The sequence below is a fragment of the Thalia democratica genome, chromosome 6, assembly GCF_965202585.1.
Source record: "Thalia democratica chromosome 6, ktThaDemo2.hap1.1, whole genome shotgun sequence".
NCBI classification, from domain to species: Eukaryota; Metazoa; Chordata; class Thaliacea; order Salpida; family Salpidae; genus Thalia; species Thalia democratica.
This window is the reverse complement of record NC_139170.1, coordinates 5,571,670-5,587,477: the sequence shown is the minus strand read 5'-3', so window position 1 is coordinate 5,587,477 and position 15,808 is coordinate 5,571,670. Positions and strand designations below refer to the sequence as shown.

The window sequence follows — 15,808 nt, the reverse complement described above, 5'->3', positions numbered from 1 at the left end:
GTTGATTAATTTTATGCAAAAATAAGATTAGTAACATAAAGAAAGCAAGGTAAATTTTAGAATTATTCAACTGCTAGTACTAATCTATACAATTTAACTCTAAATTTGTTTATTGTATCATATATTAACTTTGTGTAATCACTGTTATGTTTAAAGACTAAATTACCCTTTTGCTAAAAATTAAATAATCATTTACGTTACTTAACTGAATAAAACTTTTTTGTTACACTAACTCTAACTAAACTGTTAAATTACATTTTTTCGCAGGTCATTTAGCAAGAAAGGAGTTTAAGTTCTTAAAACGACTGGCGATTGTAAACAAGCTGCCTAAGAAAGAAAGAGAGGTAAGTTTAAATAAACTAGAAAATTAATATCTATATTAATTAAGTAAATATCAGAGCTAACAATAAAATGTGTATCAACTGGTACGACTATAAAAACCTTGAAAATTAAAAATTAAAGACAGAAGTAAAACAAAATTCATTTGCTTAATTTATATACTAACTTATATAAGTAGTTGCATTTATCAAATAATAATTTTAATGCAAGCTAATAAATGGATTACCAACACCATTTCTTCAAGTAAGGCAGAACGCATTATATGTATTTACACTGAAATATTAACAAACTATTATGTGTTTTTCTTATTAATTTTATAAATTTACTTTTTAAAACTACTTCGTATTGTTTCAAACTAAGCTATGAAGTTTGTATCAAAATGATTTTTTGTAAACGCCTAATATAATTGTTACTTACTCTAGCAATAAAATTAAGTGATTGTACTCTTTGTTTAAAGCACAATCTTCCATCAGAATACCTGTTTTTATGTATTTATCATGTAGTTTGTTGTTATGACTAACAAAACGTTCTTTGATTGTTCTTAAACTTTTTGTATTCATGTTATGTATTACACAATGCTTTACGTTTATAAAATTTAATGAACAGAATGAAAGAGTGCATCTAAATTTTAATTAAGATTTTAGCATCTTAAGTAAGCATGTCATAAAAAAACTTTCGTTATTTTAAATTAGAATAAACATGTATTTAAATTTGTACATTTCTTGTTATAAAGTTTATTGAAACTTAATATCCATTTAAAGAGTTTATAAACATCATACAATTTTTCAGTTACAAATTTACAGTATAAGATATTACCTTAGTTATAAATAAATTTGCACAAAGTTGTTTTAGTCAGAATTTTAGTTTATTTGAGTTAAAAACAGCTGTTGTGTATTTTTGAGTAAAAGTAAATTTTAAAAAATTTTGTTGTGCTGCTTCAAGTTAAGTTACAAAAAAATCACACGAAAACATAGCTTAAAAACAAAGTATCTAATAGTTAAAATTGATTATAGTACTCTTGGTAAACATAGTTTATTTACTGAGGTTTGTCAACTATTTTGACTAACAAAGTGCTTTTTTACAGGCTGCAATGAAAAGACTAGAGGAGGAAGAAAAATCTAGAATGATGAAACTCAAGAAAAATAATCAATTGAGAATTGATGCTGTTAGTGTATTTTTTAGGCAGTTTACTTTAATTCACTAAAAAAACGTTTATATTGTGTACAAACTTAATAACTAGAAAGAACTTTTAGATTAATCATGTTCCTAAAGTAAAGTTAGTGGATTAAAAAAGTAAATTATGGTTATCTTTAAATAATGCTCACAATTTTTTTTAGTAGAACAAATAAACCAAATTAAAAATACCATAATTTTTATTAAACTACTTTAACACCAAAAATTAAACTTTTCTATCTTTTACGAATCTGGTTATAGAAACAATGATTAAAAAAAAAGATACAAACAATAAAACCAAACAGTTGTTAATTTTCAAATCAGTATGAAATGAATTTAGTTGAAATGCATTAGAACAAATAAAGTAAAGACTGAGTACTAATAAAACTATTTACTTCGTACGTTATAAAACTTAAAGTTATAAATAAAAAAATAAATAAAACCAAAGTTGTAAACAATTTTTTTATTTCAATCAATTTCAAAAAAGTAAAAAAAATGTTTTGAAAGACCGCCGTAACTACTTTATTATGACTAAAGTTAAAAAAAATAGTTTGTAGGAACAGAACAGACTAATATAAAGGAGGCAAAAGGAAAATTAAATAAACTACTTAAACCATGCGTTACTAACTTGAAATAAGTTAAAAAAGCATTTCTAAAAAATAACAAAACTCAAACATTTTCACAGGAACGCACGAAGCGTGTGAACGCGGACGCGGAGATCGACGACATGTTCCGCTTCCTCCCGCAGACTCCCTCCGAAGATGAGGACATGATGCACAAGTTCGACAGCGCCATTCCCAACATGGAGGACAAGGAGAACGTGGACGAGTACACCTTCACCAAGTTCGCCGCTACCTACTTTCAGGTTTCATTTTTAATTAAACCTTCACCAAGTTCTCTGCAACCTACTTTCAGGTATAAAACTTTATAAGAAATGGTTATAGTTGTATGGTTTATTACATGTTTACTTTTTTTAAATTTTATTGAGTTTATTTCGTAAACTATTAGTTTGGTCTACTTTTAATCTTCACCAAGTTTGCCTCTACCTACTTTTGGGAAAGTAGAAAACTTAAAAGTTAAACCAAGCTTGAAGTTTGAGTTTTTTTACTGAAACATTTTCAATAACTATAACACTTTTAAATAAATCTAAAAAACAATTTTTTTAAGTATGCTAATGAACCACTTTTAAAACCATTAATGAATTTTTACTTAGCATTAAATAAAATTAAACAAATCTAAATTATATATATTTTTTAAATTTAACCTTTGTAATTAATCTCTGTTATTTGTCATAAAAACTTTTTTAAGATTGCGTGTCCTTTAAACTTTAAAACTATTGTAAAACTTTCAGTTAGCTTATTGTAAAATTTTAAGTGATTAACACATTTACAATGTTTCAATTTTCCTCACAGTCGACTCACGTACACCACCACGTGAGAAAAGAAATAAAAACCCCTCTTCTGCAACACGAAGACGAAGGAAACAAGCTTGCTTCGTTGGCAGTCTGGGTCACTATACTGAGGTAACAATAATATATTTGATCATTGTTTCAAAAAAATTTAAAAAATTTACAAAACAACTTAAGTAAAAAAAAGACAAATAAATAAAAAAACTGAAAAATTACTCTTTCTATGTGTATGACAACTAACTTCACCTTAGCATTTAAAAGAAAGTAAAAAAAATAACATTTTTATGTTTAAGATTTAATTTAGCCTAAACATTTTATGTCTGTAAGAAATTATACACTTTATATTGTTTGTTATAATTTAGATTCATGGGAGATCTTCCGGATGCGAAGCCAGTGGATGATGAAGATAATGCTTCAAACAAACCAGTGATGAGCAAGATCTACGACACTCTGGGGAGGACGTACAAGACGAAGAAGCAGATGGAAGAAAAGTACAACAACAAGGTTTAATAAAAAAATCACAAACTGTAGCAAAATAACGATATTTGTTGTTAGTAGTTAAGTTATAGAAGTATGGTTAAGTTAACCAGTTTTAAAACTTTTAACTATTCAGGTTTTTCACATGTATGCTATTAAAAAACGTACAAACATAGCCTTTATTGAACAGTCTATGCTTAAAAAATATTCGAGCTGGTTTTGTTTTGTAATAATTTTTTCATTTTCTCACAGTCGAAGCGCAGATCAATATCGAAAGGCAACAAAAACAAAAAGTTGATTTCGATGACTCTGAAGAAGAAGTCCAAGCTGACCGGGGAAGTGGCGTATAAACTGAAAAACGATAAAGAATATGACGTAAATTTATTTAAATTTTATTTTATTTCTAACTCAAAGCTCAGCTCAAAAATTAAATAGCTTCAATACTTTTATAAGAATTTAAGAAACTTGTTGAAATATGCTTGTTAATAACTTTTAAGATACTTACACTATTTTTCAATTGCTTTGTTGAATGTCAATTAAAAATAGAACTTGCTTAAGTACCATGTTATAAAAAAGGCTTAAAATTTACAATATTTTTACGTACTAAGATTTTAGCAACAGTTTACTTTATAAAATTCAACTTTCTAAAAAATTAAGGGGGAAGAAAACCATATGATGATAAACAAGCCGACAAGTAACCTCGAAAAACTGCACTTTATTATTGGAAACGGAATACTGAGGCCTTCTATCAGGTTTTTAAATTGTTAATAATTTGATAGTAAAAAGAGTTTGAGTAACATTTTAAATTTTCCTGTAAGTTTGTAGCTTTTTATTATAAGATTTAAAATATAGTAATTATCAAATGTAAAAACAAGTTTTGAGATGTTTTAATTAAAAAACACTTTACGAAACCTTTAAATAAGAATATTATTTTACTAACACAACTGCTGCGAACGTAGTTAAACTTTTTAAAGATATTTAAAAAGTGGCATGAAAATATTCCTTGCTAATATGGATAATTTCAATCATTTTTAACTCCTGTAACGGAGATCTACTGCCAGATGTGCAAATAATATTTGCGTTGTTTTATTTAACTATAAATGTAAGAAATTAAAAAAAACGTATACAATTACTTTAAATAATTATATTTCTCATATCACAGAACGGAGATCTACTGCCAGATGTGCAAATAATATTTGCGTTGTTTTATTTAACTATAAATGTAAGAAATTAAAAAAAAACGTATACAATTACTTTAAATAATTATATTTCTCATATCACAGAACGGAGATCTACTGTCAGATATGCAAATAATATTTCCGTTGTTTTATTTAACTATAAATGTAAGAAATTAAAAAATAACTTATACAATTACTTTAAATAATAGTTTTTCTCACATCACAGAACGGAGATCTACTGTCAGATCTGCAAGCAGCTGACCAACAACAAGCGTCAGACCTCGCACGCCAGAGGATGGATCCTCATGTCCCTGTGCGTCGGATGCTTCCCCCCTGACGACAACTTCGAAAAATATTTGAGAAATTTCATCCGCAAGGGGCCGCCAAACTACGCTCCCTACTGCGAGTCTAGGATGAGGAGGACGTTCGCGAACGGGAGCAGGAACCAGCCTCCTTCGTGGTTGGAGTTGCAGGTTTATAAGTTTAAAGCTTCTATGGATAAATAAAACATATTTTAATATTTTTATTTAGTTTACTTCTAATTAATATACTGATTTTTTGAACGACAAAACAAGTGCTAACAAAATTTGTCTAAGGACATGGTATCAGGGTTTGTGCGCGTAAATGTGTTGTGATAAATTTGTTTTGGAACTAAAGAAATTTTTTGTTTTCATTTATAATTTAAGTTAAGGCTAACATAATTAAGCATGTTTATTTTTAACTTATTTCTTACTGATACTAATTTAAATTTTGAAAAAAAAATAGTATTTTAGCAAACTATAATAAGTTAAATTATTGTTATTATTTGTTTATTTTCAATATATTCTTAAAGGCAACAGATTATTTTTTATCGTTTTTTCTAAGTTAAAACAATACCACTGTTGTACATTCATTTCTATACCTATAAAGGCAACAAAGTCGAAGAAACCAATCATGCTGCCCATTACCTTCATGGACGGAACGAGCAAAACCTTGCTGGCTGATTCCGCTTCTACTTCAAAGGAGCTCTGCGACACCCTAGCGGATAAAATTAATCTCAAAGACAGATACGGATTTTCGCTGTTCATTGCCTTGCTCGATAAAGTTTGTTCTCCTTGTTTACACTAAGTTTTAAACAGATTAACATTATGTTTCACTTTATTACAACATGTGCCTGTTTTTATGTTGAAAAACAGTTGTAGTTTATTTTCTAATGTATTATATTATTTATAAGTTCTATTTTTATATTCTAAGAGAAACAAACTGTGCAATATTTTCATAAACTGTTCCAGGCGTAAAAAACAACCTTTTGGTGTTTTTAAAATAGTAAACTTTAAAAACATCTATTCAACTTATATTTTTTTTTATAAGTACGGCTCACTTTACGCATAACATTATTTAACCTTTTTAAATGTGACTTTTTAAATTAAAAACCTCATATTCAAACATTTAAGATACCAAACCACCATATTTACAGGTGTCATCGCTGGGACAAGGATCGGACCACGTGATGGACGCGATCAGCAACTGCGAGCAGTACGCCAAGGAGCAGGGGTCCCAGGAGAGGAACGCTCCGTGGAGACTTTTCTACAGGAAGGAAATCTTTACTCCGTGGCACAACTCCGCACTGGATGATGTATGGAAATATGTTGTATATTTAGTACAGAGTTTATAAGGATTTCCTTTGCATAAGCTTAAGATTCAACGACATGTTAATTGTTACTATACTTTAAATTAAATAAAGTTTACAAGATTCTATTTGCACACACAAAAATTCTAAAAAACTTAAGTTTTAGAAAGGAACATCGAAATCAAACAAACTTAACCGACTTCTAAGTATACTAATACAAAAAAAAAAGAGTATACCCTTAGGTAGATTTAAAACATATCATTTGATGGTGCACCTGTATGTTTTAATTTCATGTTCAAAAATTTATTTTTATTTTTTATACGTGATCAAAACTTTTTATTATACCAGGTAAGTTCAAATCTGATTTTCCAACAAGTGGTGAAAGGTGTCAAGTTCGGGGAATACCGGTGTCAGAACGATATTGAACTTTCGCAACTCTGCTCCAAACAATATTACATCGAGTATGGGCAAGACTTGCAGGTACTGATAATTCAATATTAGTTGTTTAATTTAATGGTATTAGACACCGCTACAAAATTTTAAACTAAATTAAGAAAAGCTTTTGAAACGCGTGACTTTTTCAAAAACTCCTTTTAATTTAGTGAAAATAAACTGTTTTTTTTTTATGTAATACAGTTGCAAATATTACAATACGACCTAATAAATGTTATTCAAACTTTTTATTAAATACTTGAAAATTTCAGGCAGCAAAAATAGAAAACGCCTTGTCTTCGTACCTTCCAGAAAGAGCGATTTCGCAAACAAAAGGGTTGCGATTTTGGAGTGACAAGTTGCAAAAAGCTCATAAAGAGGTATATTTTTCATTTGAAACAGATAACAAATAACATAAGTATATATCAAAACTTAAGCAAAATTGCTGTCTAAAAATCATTACGTACCTTGATTGTTAAGAATAATTTTACTATTAAAAGGTTTTCACTTTTTTTACTTTGTTTCAATGTGCATATTCAAATTCATATTTAGTAATTATACTGGTTAGTACGCATAAACAGAATTAAATAAAAACCTTTTAGAAAATGGTAGGCTCAAGCTTTACTAAAAACAAACAAAATCACAAATGCGATATCAAAATTTTCCAACTATTAAACAACTATGACGTAACAGGCGTTGTACGTGCGCGAGAGATGGGAACCGAAACGCGTCATCAACGACATTGTGACGTCATCAATGCGTCAGTGGTCTCTGATGTTCAGCCGCTTCTTCGAGGTCTTCCACGTTTCCGGTCCGTCGCTAGCCAAGTCGCACTGCATCGTCGCCATCAATTGGACCGGTTTGTTTAAGTAAAGTTTTTTTTAACTAAGCTTAATGTAAATAATAGATACTTTAACTTGTTTTAATTAAAATAAACTTAGCTAAATAGACTTCAGTTTGGTATGTTTAGTTTTATTCATACTGTTTTTAAATGTATGAAAATGTTATTTTAATCAACAATTTAATGGAATGCACTGTACATTATACATACGTGTCTATTTAAAGTGACCTTTAAAAAACAGTTTTTTATAAGCTCTTAGAAAGTATTTAGAATGCCTTTATGAACTAGTTTATAATAATTATCTGTATTTACTACAACTATGTTCAAGCAAAAACATTCTTTGCACTTTACAAATAACAAATAAATATAATATTTTTAAAGGTTTATTTTTCTTGGATGACGAGGAAAAAGTTCTGTTGAAAATTTTGTTTTCAGAAGTGACAAGCATAGCTGCCACAAGGTTAGTTTGTGATACAATTAAATAAATTGCTGTTATACAACAAGTAAATATTACGGAAAACTAAGTTGTTACATGACGGGATTAATCAAAAGCTCAATTTAAGAAAATTACAGTCATCTACTAAATTCTATTTAAGATAAAGTGTACTTTAATGTTTAAGGAAAACAAAACAAGTTATTCGTTTAAATAATTAAACATAAAATGTATTTTTAGTGGTACGCCGTACAAGGTGAAAGGAGATTGTTTTTCAATAAAATCTTGCCGCGCATCAGTGAGGACGTTCCACTCGATAAACAGCAACGACATAGTGGAACTGATCAACCATTTCGTGGACGGACTGAAGGAGCGGTCCAAGTTCGCCATTGCCCTGTTTGACAGCACCAAAAATGAAAGCGGTCAGTAATGTTTTGTTTTTTAAGTTTGACGTAAGTGTTGTTGTTGGATTAAGGCTGAATCTGTGCGATGCTTTAATAAACAATGTATCAAACAGAAGTACTTTTACTTCTCCTTTTTATTATTCTTATTATTAATTCGATATTTTTACAATTTTAACAAACATACAACCGCCTTAGATAAAAATATTTAACTTTTTTTCATACGTATTTTCAAAAAATTATCAATCTTAAAGCGTACCAATCTACCCTTTGCTGAAAAATTACAAATGAAATTTTACTTTTTCATTAACAATTAATACATTTTTTTTTATTTGTACTATTATTATAAATATGTTGTTTCATCAATAAACTAACAGACGAGGTGAACATCATGCCGTACAAGCGGGGCGACTTGATCGAGATGGACAAGGTGGCCGGTGAAAATTTTACAAGCGTTGGGTGGCGCAACGGAGCTAACGACAGGAACGGCAGAACGGGGAGTTTCCCTACTGACGGGGTGTACGTGCTGGCTTGCATGGAGAAACCCGACAGTGAGCTCGTGCAAGTTGGTTGAATTTATAAGTACATTGTTTATTCACTTATCCGGACAGTTTAACTTGAGAAGAAAGTTAAAAAAAATCAAAATTAGACAAAGATATTTTTGTGTAATGCAAATTTTTGCAAATTGCAAGTTGGTTGAATTATAAGTACTAATATGTAAATAGATTCAATTACAAAGTAATTTATTGTTATGTTTCCCACCATAGCAAAATTCAATTGGTCTTTGATATATTTAGCAATATACTAAAGTTGTTGTCTTAGTTCTTAAATACTATATGTTCTATACGATATACTTGTTATTCATCAGACAAACTATTCCATTATTTTATTCTATTCAACAGTACTATACCAAAAGTTTTTAAATAAAATTACGTTTTTATCTTGATAACAGCCTAAAAACAAGTTAGTTCAAGGAATTACATTATATAAGTTTAACTTAACTTGGTCAACCACATACAGATTTTTATGAAATTGACTCAAGTTACTTTAGTTTTACTTGCCTTATTAAAACTTTGTATATAACAGATATTCAACATGGATCCGATGGAGTTGGAAGAGCAATTGAGAAGCATTCAGGATGAAAACATGAACAGCAATGAAGACGACAGCGAAAAACCCTATACCTTGGAAGTGTACGCTCAAGACTTCTTCAGGTGTTTTGTCATAAACTTGATTCAATATTAATCAGACTAAAATATAGTAAACTAATTTCAGTGCACTCTAGAATTGTTTCTAATTAATAAAAAAATTGAAATTTAAGATTGTTATGAGTTTATAAATTATTAGTCAGAGTATTTCTTAAGTTCTTTACTCTTAAACTATTGATAACTAATAAAAAGATGAAACAACTTTATAAGATTAATATTTTTTTGAATATTAGCATTTTAGATGTTTTCAACAAAAAATCAATACTGGCAATGAAAAACTTAAGCAATAATAATCCTCCTATGAACACACTTGTAACAGAATATCAAGTTGTTACAGGATTAACAGTAACAAGATTACTGTTTAGATTTGGTTGGAAGTTTTGAGCTAAAAGTTCATTCAAGCGTTAATAAAAAGCTCGCAAGGTCAAGTTTTATACTGATGCAAGTTTAATACAGTTGACACTCTCTCAATTGTTCACTCAAAAACTCATTCAATTGTTGTGCCTGGTTATTTATAGTAATGTTGATATCTTGTATCACTAACTCTAGGGTAAAGTAATAATTATGTCAAATCCCAATAGTAAAGTAACACTCAGATTAAGCCCTAAGCGTAAATATTCAAGGGTAAATGAACCTTTAGATATTGGGTCACTAACACCCTTTGGTTTCAGTTTCAAAAATTTCAGATCACCGATGCAGCAGACGATGAGCAAGGCGCCGACATCCCGGATGCGAGGAAAGGAGAAAGTGTGGAAGCACTCCAGGGACATGATGAAGCAACCTCTGCTGAAGAAGATACTTCACGACAACGACCTCGTACAGGTGTTACACAATTTACTTTTATGTTTAATGTTTTTCTGGAAGACTTTTGTTGGTGCTTTAGCACGGTGATTTAAACAAAAATATTTCTAAGAAACTCATTTATATGCATTCTGCTTTATATGCACTCGAGTTCATTATTTAATTGATAAAACCTTTTATTATATAAAACATAACAACATTTTATTCAACAGGAAGCGATCGCGACGTTCCTGGCGATAATGAAGTACATGGGGGATTACCCCACAAGGAGAACGTTGCACGGGAGCGAACTGACGGACCAGATCTTCGAGGCTCCTCTTCAGTACGACTTGTTGAAAGATGAGGTTTACTGCCAGATCATGAAGCAGCTCACCAACAATAAGAACGGGTTCGTTGCTGAGTTTTTTATAGAATTTTAAAATATCAAATTTTAATTCGGAGGGTTTTATTGAAAGTGGTGCATTAAGCGAAATTCTAAAGTTTATTTGGAGTTAATGTTTTTGCTTTTACGTATAAAAACCATAAACTAGACGATTTAACTTTTATACAACCATGTTTCTTATAAACAAACTTCAATTGCTGTTAGCTTACAAAGAAACAAAATTTAAAGAAAAAGGACTTTAAGTTCAGTCAAAACAATGAAAACACGTTAAAAAATATAGAAAAAGCTCAGATTTTCTTTAAAACAAATTAGTTTGTTTTACAAAACCGTTTTAATGGTTTCAGAAAATTAAATTGTTTAGTTTAATTTAATCCTTGCATAAACTTAATAGCACATAGTCAACAAACTGGAATAACTAAAACCATATTTTTCAAATAAAATAAATAAAACAGGTACAGTGAAGAGAGGGGCTGGGAGCTGATGTGGTTAGCAACGGGCATATTCGCCCCTAGCAACCAATTGTTACCCCATCTACAAAAGTTCCTGCAAACCAGGAGAAACGGAAACGCGCTGGCTAACGACTGCCTTTTCAGGTTTTATTTTATTTATTTAATTGTTTTTCAAAATAACTTGTGTTATAAATATGGATTCTTTTTCATTCAATTTATTTTGAAAGCAGTTATGTTTTATACTTTATATTTTATTGTGGTACGATTGTTACAACAAGTTATTTTTTTAAGTTGTTGTTTTTGTTTCAGTTCTTTGGTAGCAAAGAAAAACTAGTAAACTTGATATTACAATCAAAACAGATATCAGAGACCAATAAGGCACGGTCAACGTAAGTACCCTCCCCACGTGGTTGAAGTAGAAGCAATTCAGAACAGAACAACCCAGATATTCCACAAAATCAACTTCCCTGACGATACCAACGAGGTTTTATTTATATTTTACACACAAAAGCTTTTCTAGTTATTTTATATTTCTCTAGCGCTTTCAAAGTAACGTTTGAATGTTTTCATTGCTGGCTATTTTTTACTTTTAAAGAAACCATAACTGACATGAAACTATTTTAAAACAAGTAAGTTGGTAATTAAAAACATTAAAAAAAATACCGATTGTTCACTTGAAACTAAACAACAAAACCACATTTTTTTTTCAAACTAACTTCGTACAAACTTTTTTTTCAAATTTACTCCATACGAACAGGCGTTCGAGGTTGAGTCTTGCACCAAGTCACGTGACTTCACGCAGTCGATAGCGAACAGGCTGAGGCTGAAGAAGGCCGACGGGTTCTGCTTGTTCGTGAAGATCGCCGACAAGGTGATCAGCGTCCCGGACGGAGACTTCTTCTTCGACTTCGTGAGGCACCTCACCGATTGGATAAGAAGGGCCAGGCCCGCCGCTGACGGTTAGAAATATTTTAGTGAATAGACTATTTTGTATCAGCTTTTTAGCCAGCAGTTGACAGTTAAATGTTTTATATTAGTTTGTGATTATTTTATTTGTAAAAATTCTTATCTAGTATTTTAGGCCTGCTATAGACAGTTAAAAATAACTCAAGTTAAGTAAAAAGCTGGTATGTGTTTCGTAAAGAGGCTCTGTTAATGTTGTTTTAACAAAATTGTTTTTATAAACTGAAAAAATAAACCTAGTATCAACTCTTTGAAAAGATGAAATACTATCCGATCGATTTTTTGCATCCGGTTATATTTAAATACTGTTAATATTTTAAACATATATGTTAAAGCTTATTCTATATAGAATGCTTCACTTTAAAATACCTAATCATAATTACCACAACAGGGGGAATATCCACATTGACGTACCAGGTGTTCTTCATGAAGAAGCTGTGGGCGGGAACGGTTCCTGGGAGGGATCCGGTCGCCGACAACATGTTCCACTTCCACCAGGAGAAGCAGAAGTACCTGAGGGGATACCACAAGCTCACCAAGGAGGACGCCTTCCAAATCGCCGCGTTACTGTTCAGGTTTGTGAATTTTAGTTGAGATGGTAAGGACTTTGTTGAGGTAGGTGACTGTTAGAATATTTTTATATAAAATTTTTAGTACAGCTGTTTCCATGCAAATATATTTGCGTGGTTGGTTTAAAATTCAAAAACATTTTTAAAATTTCGGCTTTTCTCTTCAAGTTTCTTTTAACTGGTTTAATTAATTTTATGAATTAAATTTTTAAATAAACTTAATGTATTTTTAAGGTAAAGTTTTTTAGTCTAAATGCTTGTTTTTTTTTCTTTATGTGAGTTATTTTAAACTCACAAATGTTTAAATAATTTCGAGTATAGAGCATTCTAGACTGGATAAGGTAAAGTAAATGTAGTTTATGGTAATGAAACACATCAGTAACAATATTGAGAGCATAGTATCTACGTTGTTATTAAAAACGCAACCAAGCTCTTTCTTTTTTGTATTATCGAAATATATGTAATTTAATTTTCTAAAAACAGAGCAAAGCACGGAGACAGTAAGGATCAGATCCCAAACATTCCAAGGATGTTAAAGGAACTAGCTCCATTGTACTTACTAAGACAAGCCAGTCCCGATGAATGGAAAAAAGTTCGATTTTGTTATTAACTTCATGAAACAGATACTTTCATTGTTTGTAAAAAGTAAAGCAAAATTTTTAAGCTTTATCTAAAACTTTTATAAGATTTTTTTTTTAACTTGAATAGTAAACTATTGAGCTAGTTAAAATCATAATATGTATTTTTTTTTCGAAAACTAACTTAAAAAGATATTTAACAAGTAAAACAAGTAAAAAATAAACTAGTAAATAAACAATTTTTTACAGAGAATAATTTACTTCTACAACAAAAACCCACTTAGAAATAGAGAGGATGCGAAACTTGAGTTTTTGAAGTTTGTTTACCAGTGGCCAACTTTTGGTTCTGCATTCTTTGAAGTTCGGGTAAATAGTTTTCTAATGTTTTTATTGAATTCTCTTCACACAGTAGATGTAGTAACATTGTGGTTGTTAATCATGTTAATATCTAGCTTAAGTACTTTTGTTGCTCATTAAAAGCATAAATTAACAACATTTATTTAAGCAGAATACTTTTCATGCTAATGTTTTGTTGATTCGTTTAATTGAGTTTTTGCATTTAATCTTTATTCAAAGATTTTGTAGCCTACCAAAAATCTCTACACTTCACCTCTAAATAAACAGTAGTCAAAGTATTAAAATGTGTGATATAAATTTAAAGTCGAAAATTTTAAAGAAAAGTTTAAGTACAACAACTAAAACATGAAGCTCATTTAACAAAAAATCTTGAGTTTTTTATCATCGTTTTTTATTAAACCTTAAAAAGTAAAATCAGATCAATAGAATGGAATATTTTTTCATGATAATCGTTTCATTATGATTAAAATTTTACGAGTTGGCTTTTTTAGTTTAGTAAAATCGAGAATACATTAGTTAAAAATAATACTTTTGTTAATAAAATAATCACTTTAAAAAAAACAGTTTTAGTTGTAAACTGTTTTTTTTTAAAGGTGCTAGAGAAAAAAAATTAACTTGTAATTATAAGTAACATAAGCTCTTAAGATTTTCTTTTGTAATAAATTTAATTATAGTTTTGCTGAATAAATAATCTATTATACTTTTAATGAACAAATAATTTTTTTAAACTTTTATTCAGCAAACAACGGACCATTCTTACCCGGAGAATCTTGTTATTTCCATCAACAAACAGGGAGTCAGCCTGATAGATCCGAAAACTAAAAATGTAAGTTATAGTCACTTATTTAATTTGCGATTTCTATATAAAAACTTACTGTCATTATTTTCCTTAAAAAACAGGCAGTTTTTGAAGAAAACAACATCAATCAAAATTTCTGATGCTTTTTTACTAAAATCTAATTAAGAAATTTTTTGAAAATATTTTATTGCAATAAACTTTTGAATGATTGATAAATATTTACAAAAAAAAACTTTTATTTAAGTTTGTTCTACATAAAAATTCCGTATAAATGTATTTAATAGCACTTAGTCAACGATAAGAAAATCTAACACTTTTTACAAATATGCAATGCGAATTTAAATAACTTATAAACTAGACATTTAACCAAAAAGTTTCATCTTTAAACATTTGTTTATAGTAGTCTAGTAACTTTTACGTTTCGACAAGAAAAAGTTTAAGTTTCAAGTCAATGTTGAATGTAAGCTTTGAGCTTCTGAAACTACCATTTCTATATATAATCGCCTTTATGCTTTATTCATATTTGAAAATTCAAACATAGATGCTGAAAACGTACCCATTCAACAAGATAAGTAACTGGAGCAGTGGCAACACTTACTTCCACATGACGATAGGGAGTTTAGTCAGGGGAAACAAATTACTGTGCGAAACAGCCATGGTAAGTTTGCTGGTTTGAGTATAAACTAAATTATATATATTATTAAGTTAAAATAAATGCTACTTACCTTTTTCTAAACATTAGTTAAATAGCTTACAGTAGTTTTAACAAGTATTATTAACAATTTTATCTATTTAAAGGCGTGATTTAACACTTTTTCTAAGATTTGTTCAAAAAAAATACATAGATTAACTTTAAATACAATATTTTTATAAAACAACCAAAGTTAACTAAGATATCTGAATTTTTACAAATCAGTTTTTATATAAAAGTTTTAAACAGCATTTAACATTAACAAATCAACTGAAAAATTAAGTTCTTTTTAAATGTCTCTATAACAGTTTTTTGATTTTAAAATAATTGAATTTTAACAGGGGTATAAAATGGACGATTTGTTGACATCATACATCAGCTTATTATTAAGAGTGATGAAGGAAAAGAATAAAAGAAGATTGTAATATTTTTGTTATTTATTGCTTTTTAATCGCTGCAATTTCTAATCATCCTTAGTTAATTCATCAAATTTAATTTAATCTTGTTAAGCGTTTTCCTTGTTTGAAAGTTTTGTACTCTTTAAGTTTAAGATTTTTGTAATTTTTATCTTTTTATGTGCATTATGACGCTTATTTATTAATTTTTGTAGATGTTATATGCAAAATATTTCAATTTCTGTACTTTCCAGTATGATTTTAAGTGGGATTGTTTATGATATGAAATCATGACTGCGAATAAAGTGTCAATAATATCTTGTCT

General features: G+C 29.3%; 1 protein-coding gene across 1 annotated transcript in view; it reads left to right on the top strand.

Annotated features, from left to right (window-relative positions):
- The window catches only part of LOC145838398 (unconventional myosin-VIIa-like), a 30,551-nt gene extending 15,003 nt beyond the window's left edge, over positions 1–15,548 (top strand). Inside the window, exons 23-50 of the mRNA XM_082945983.1 lie at positions 268–344; positions 1,424–1,504; positions 2,198–2,377; positions 2,925–3,034; positions 3,283–3,424; positions 3,650–3,772; positions 4,055–4,149; positions 4,802–5,048; positions 5,485–5,658; positions 6,032–6,190; positions 6,533–6,664; positions 6,889–6,996; positions 7,310–7,475; positions 7,839–7,917; positions 8,131–8,312; positions 8,669–8,856; positions 9,378–9,505; positions 10,186–10,321; positions 10,513–10,688; positions 11,135–11,275; positions 11,492–11,615; positions 11,889–12,090; positions 12,486–12,669; positions 13,147–13,255; positions 13,491–13,607; positions 14,338–14,424; positions 14,939–15,055; positions 15,430–15,548. Of these exons, the coding sequence (XP_082802109.1) occupies positions 268–344; positions 1,424–1,504; positions 2,198–2,377; positions 2,925–3,034; positions 3,283–3,424; positions 3,650–3,772; positions 4,055–4,149; positions 4,802–5,048; positions 5,485–5,658; positions 6,032–6,190; positions 6,533–6,664; positions 6,889–6,996; positions 7,310–7,475; positions 7,839–7,917; positions 8,131–8,312; positions 8,669–8,856; positions 9,378–9,505; positions 10,186–10,321; positions 10,513–10,688; positions 11,135–11,275; positions 11,492–11,615; positions 11,889–12,090; positions 12,486–12,669; positions 13,147–13,255; positions 13,491–13,607; positions 14,338–14,424; positions 14,939–15,055; positions 15,430–15,513 (3,848 nt within the window). The 3' untranslated portion in view covers positions 15,514–15,548. The remainder of the gene's footprint in view (positions 1–267; positions 345–1,423; positions 1,505–2,197; positions 2,378–2,924; positions 3,035–3,282; positions 3,425–3,649; positions 3,773–4,054; positions 4,150–4,801; positions 5,049–5,484; positions 5,659–6,031; positions 6,191–6,532; positions 6,665–6,888; positions 6,997–7,309; positions 7,476–7,838; positions 7,918–8,130; positions 8,313–8,668; positions 8,857–9,377; positions 9,506–10,185; positions 10,322–10,512; positions 10,689–11,134; positions 11,276–11,491; positions 11,616–11,888; positions 12,091–12,485; positions 12,670–13,146; positions 13,256–13,490; positions 13,608–14,337; positions 14,425–14,938; positions 15,056–15,429) is intronic.
- Positions 15,549–15,808: the final 260 nt, after the last annotated feature.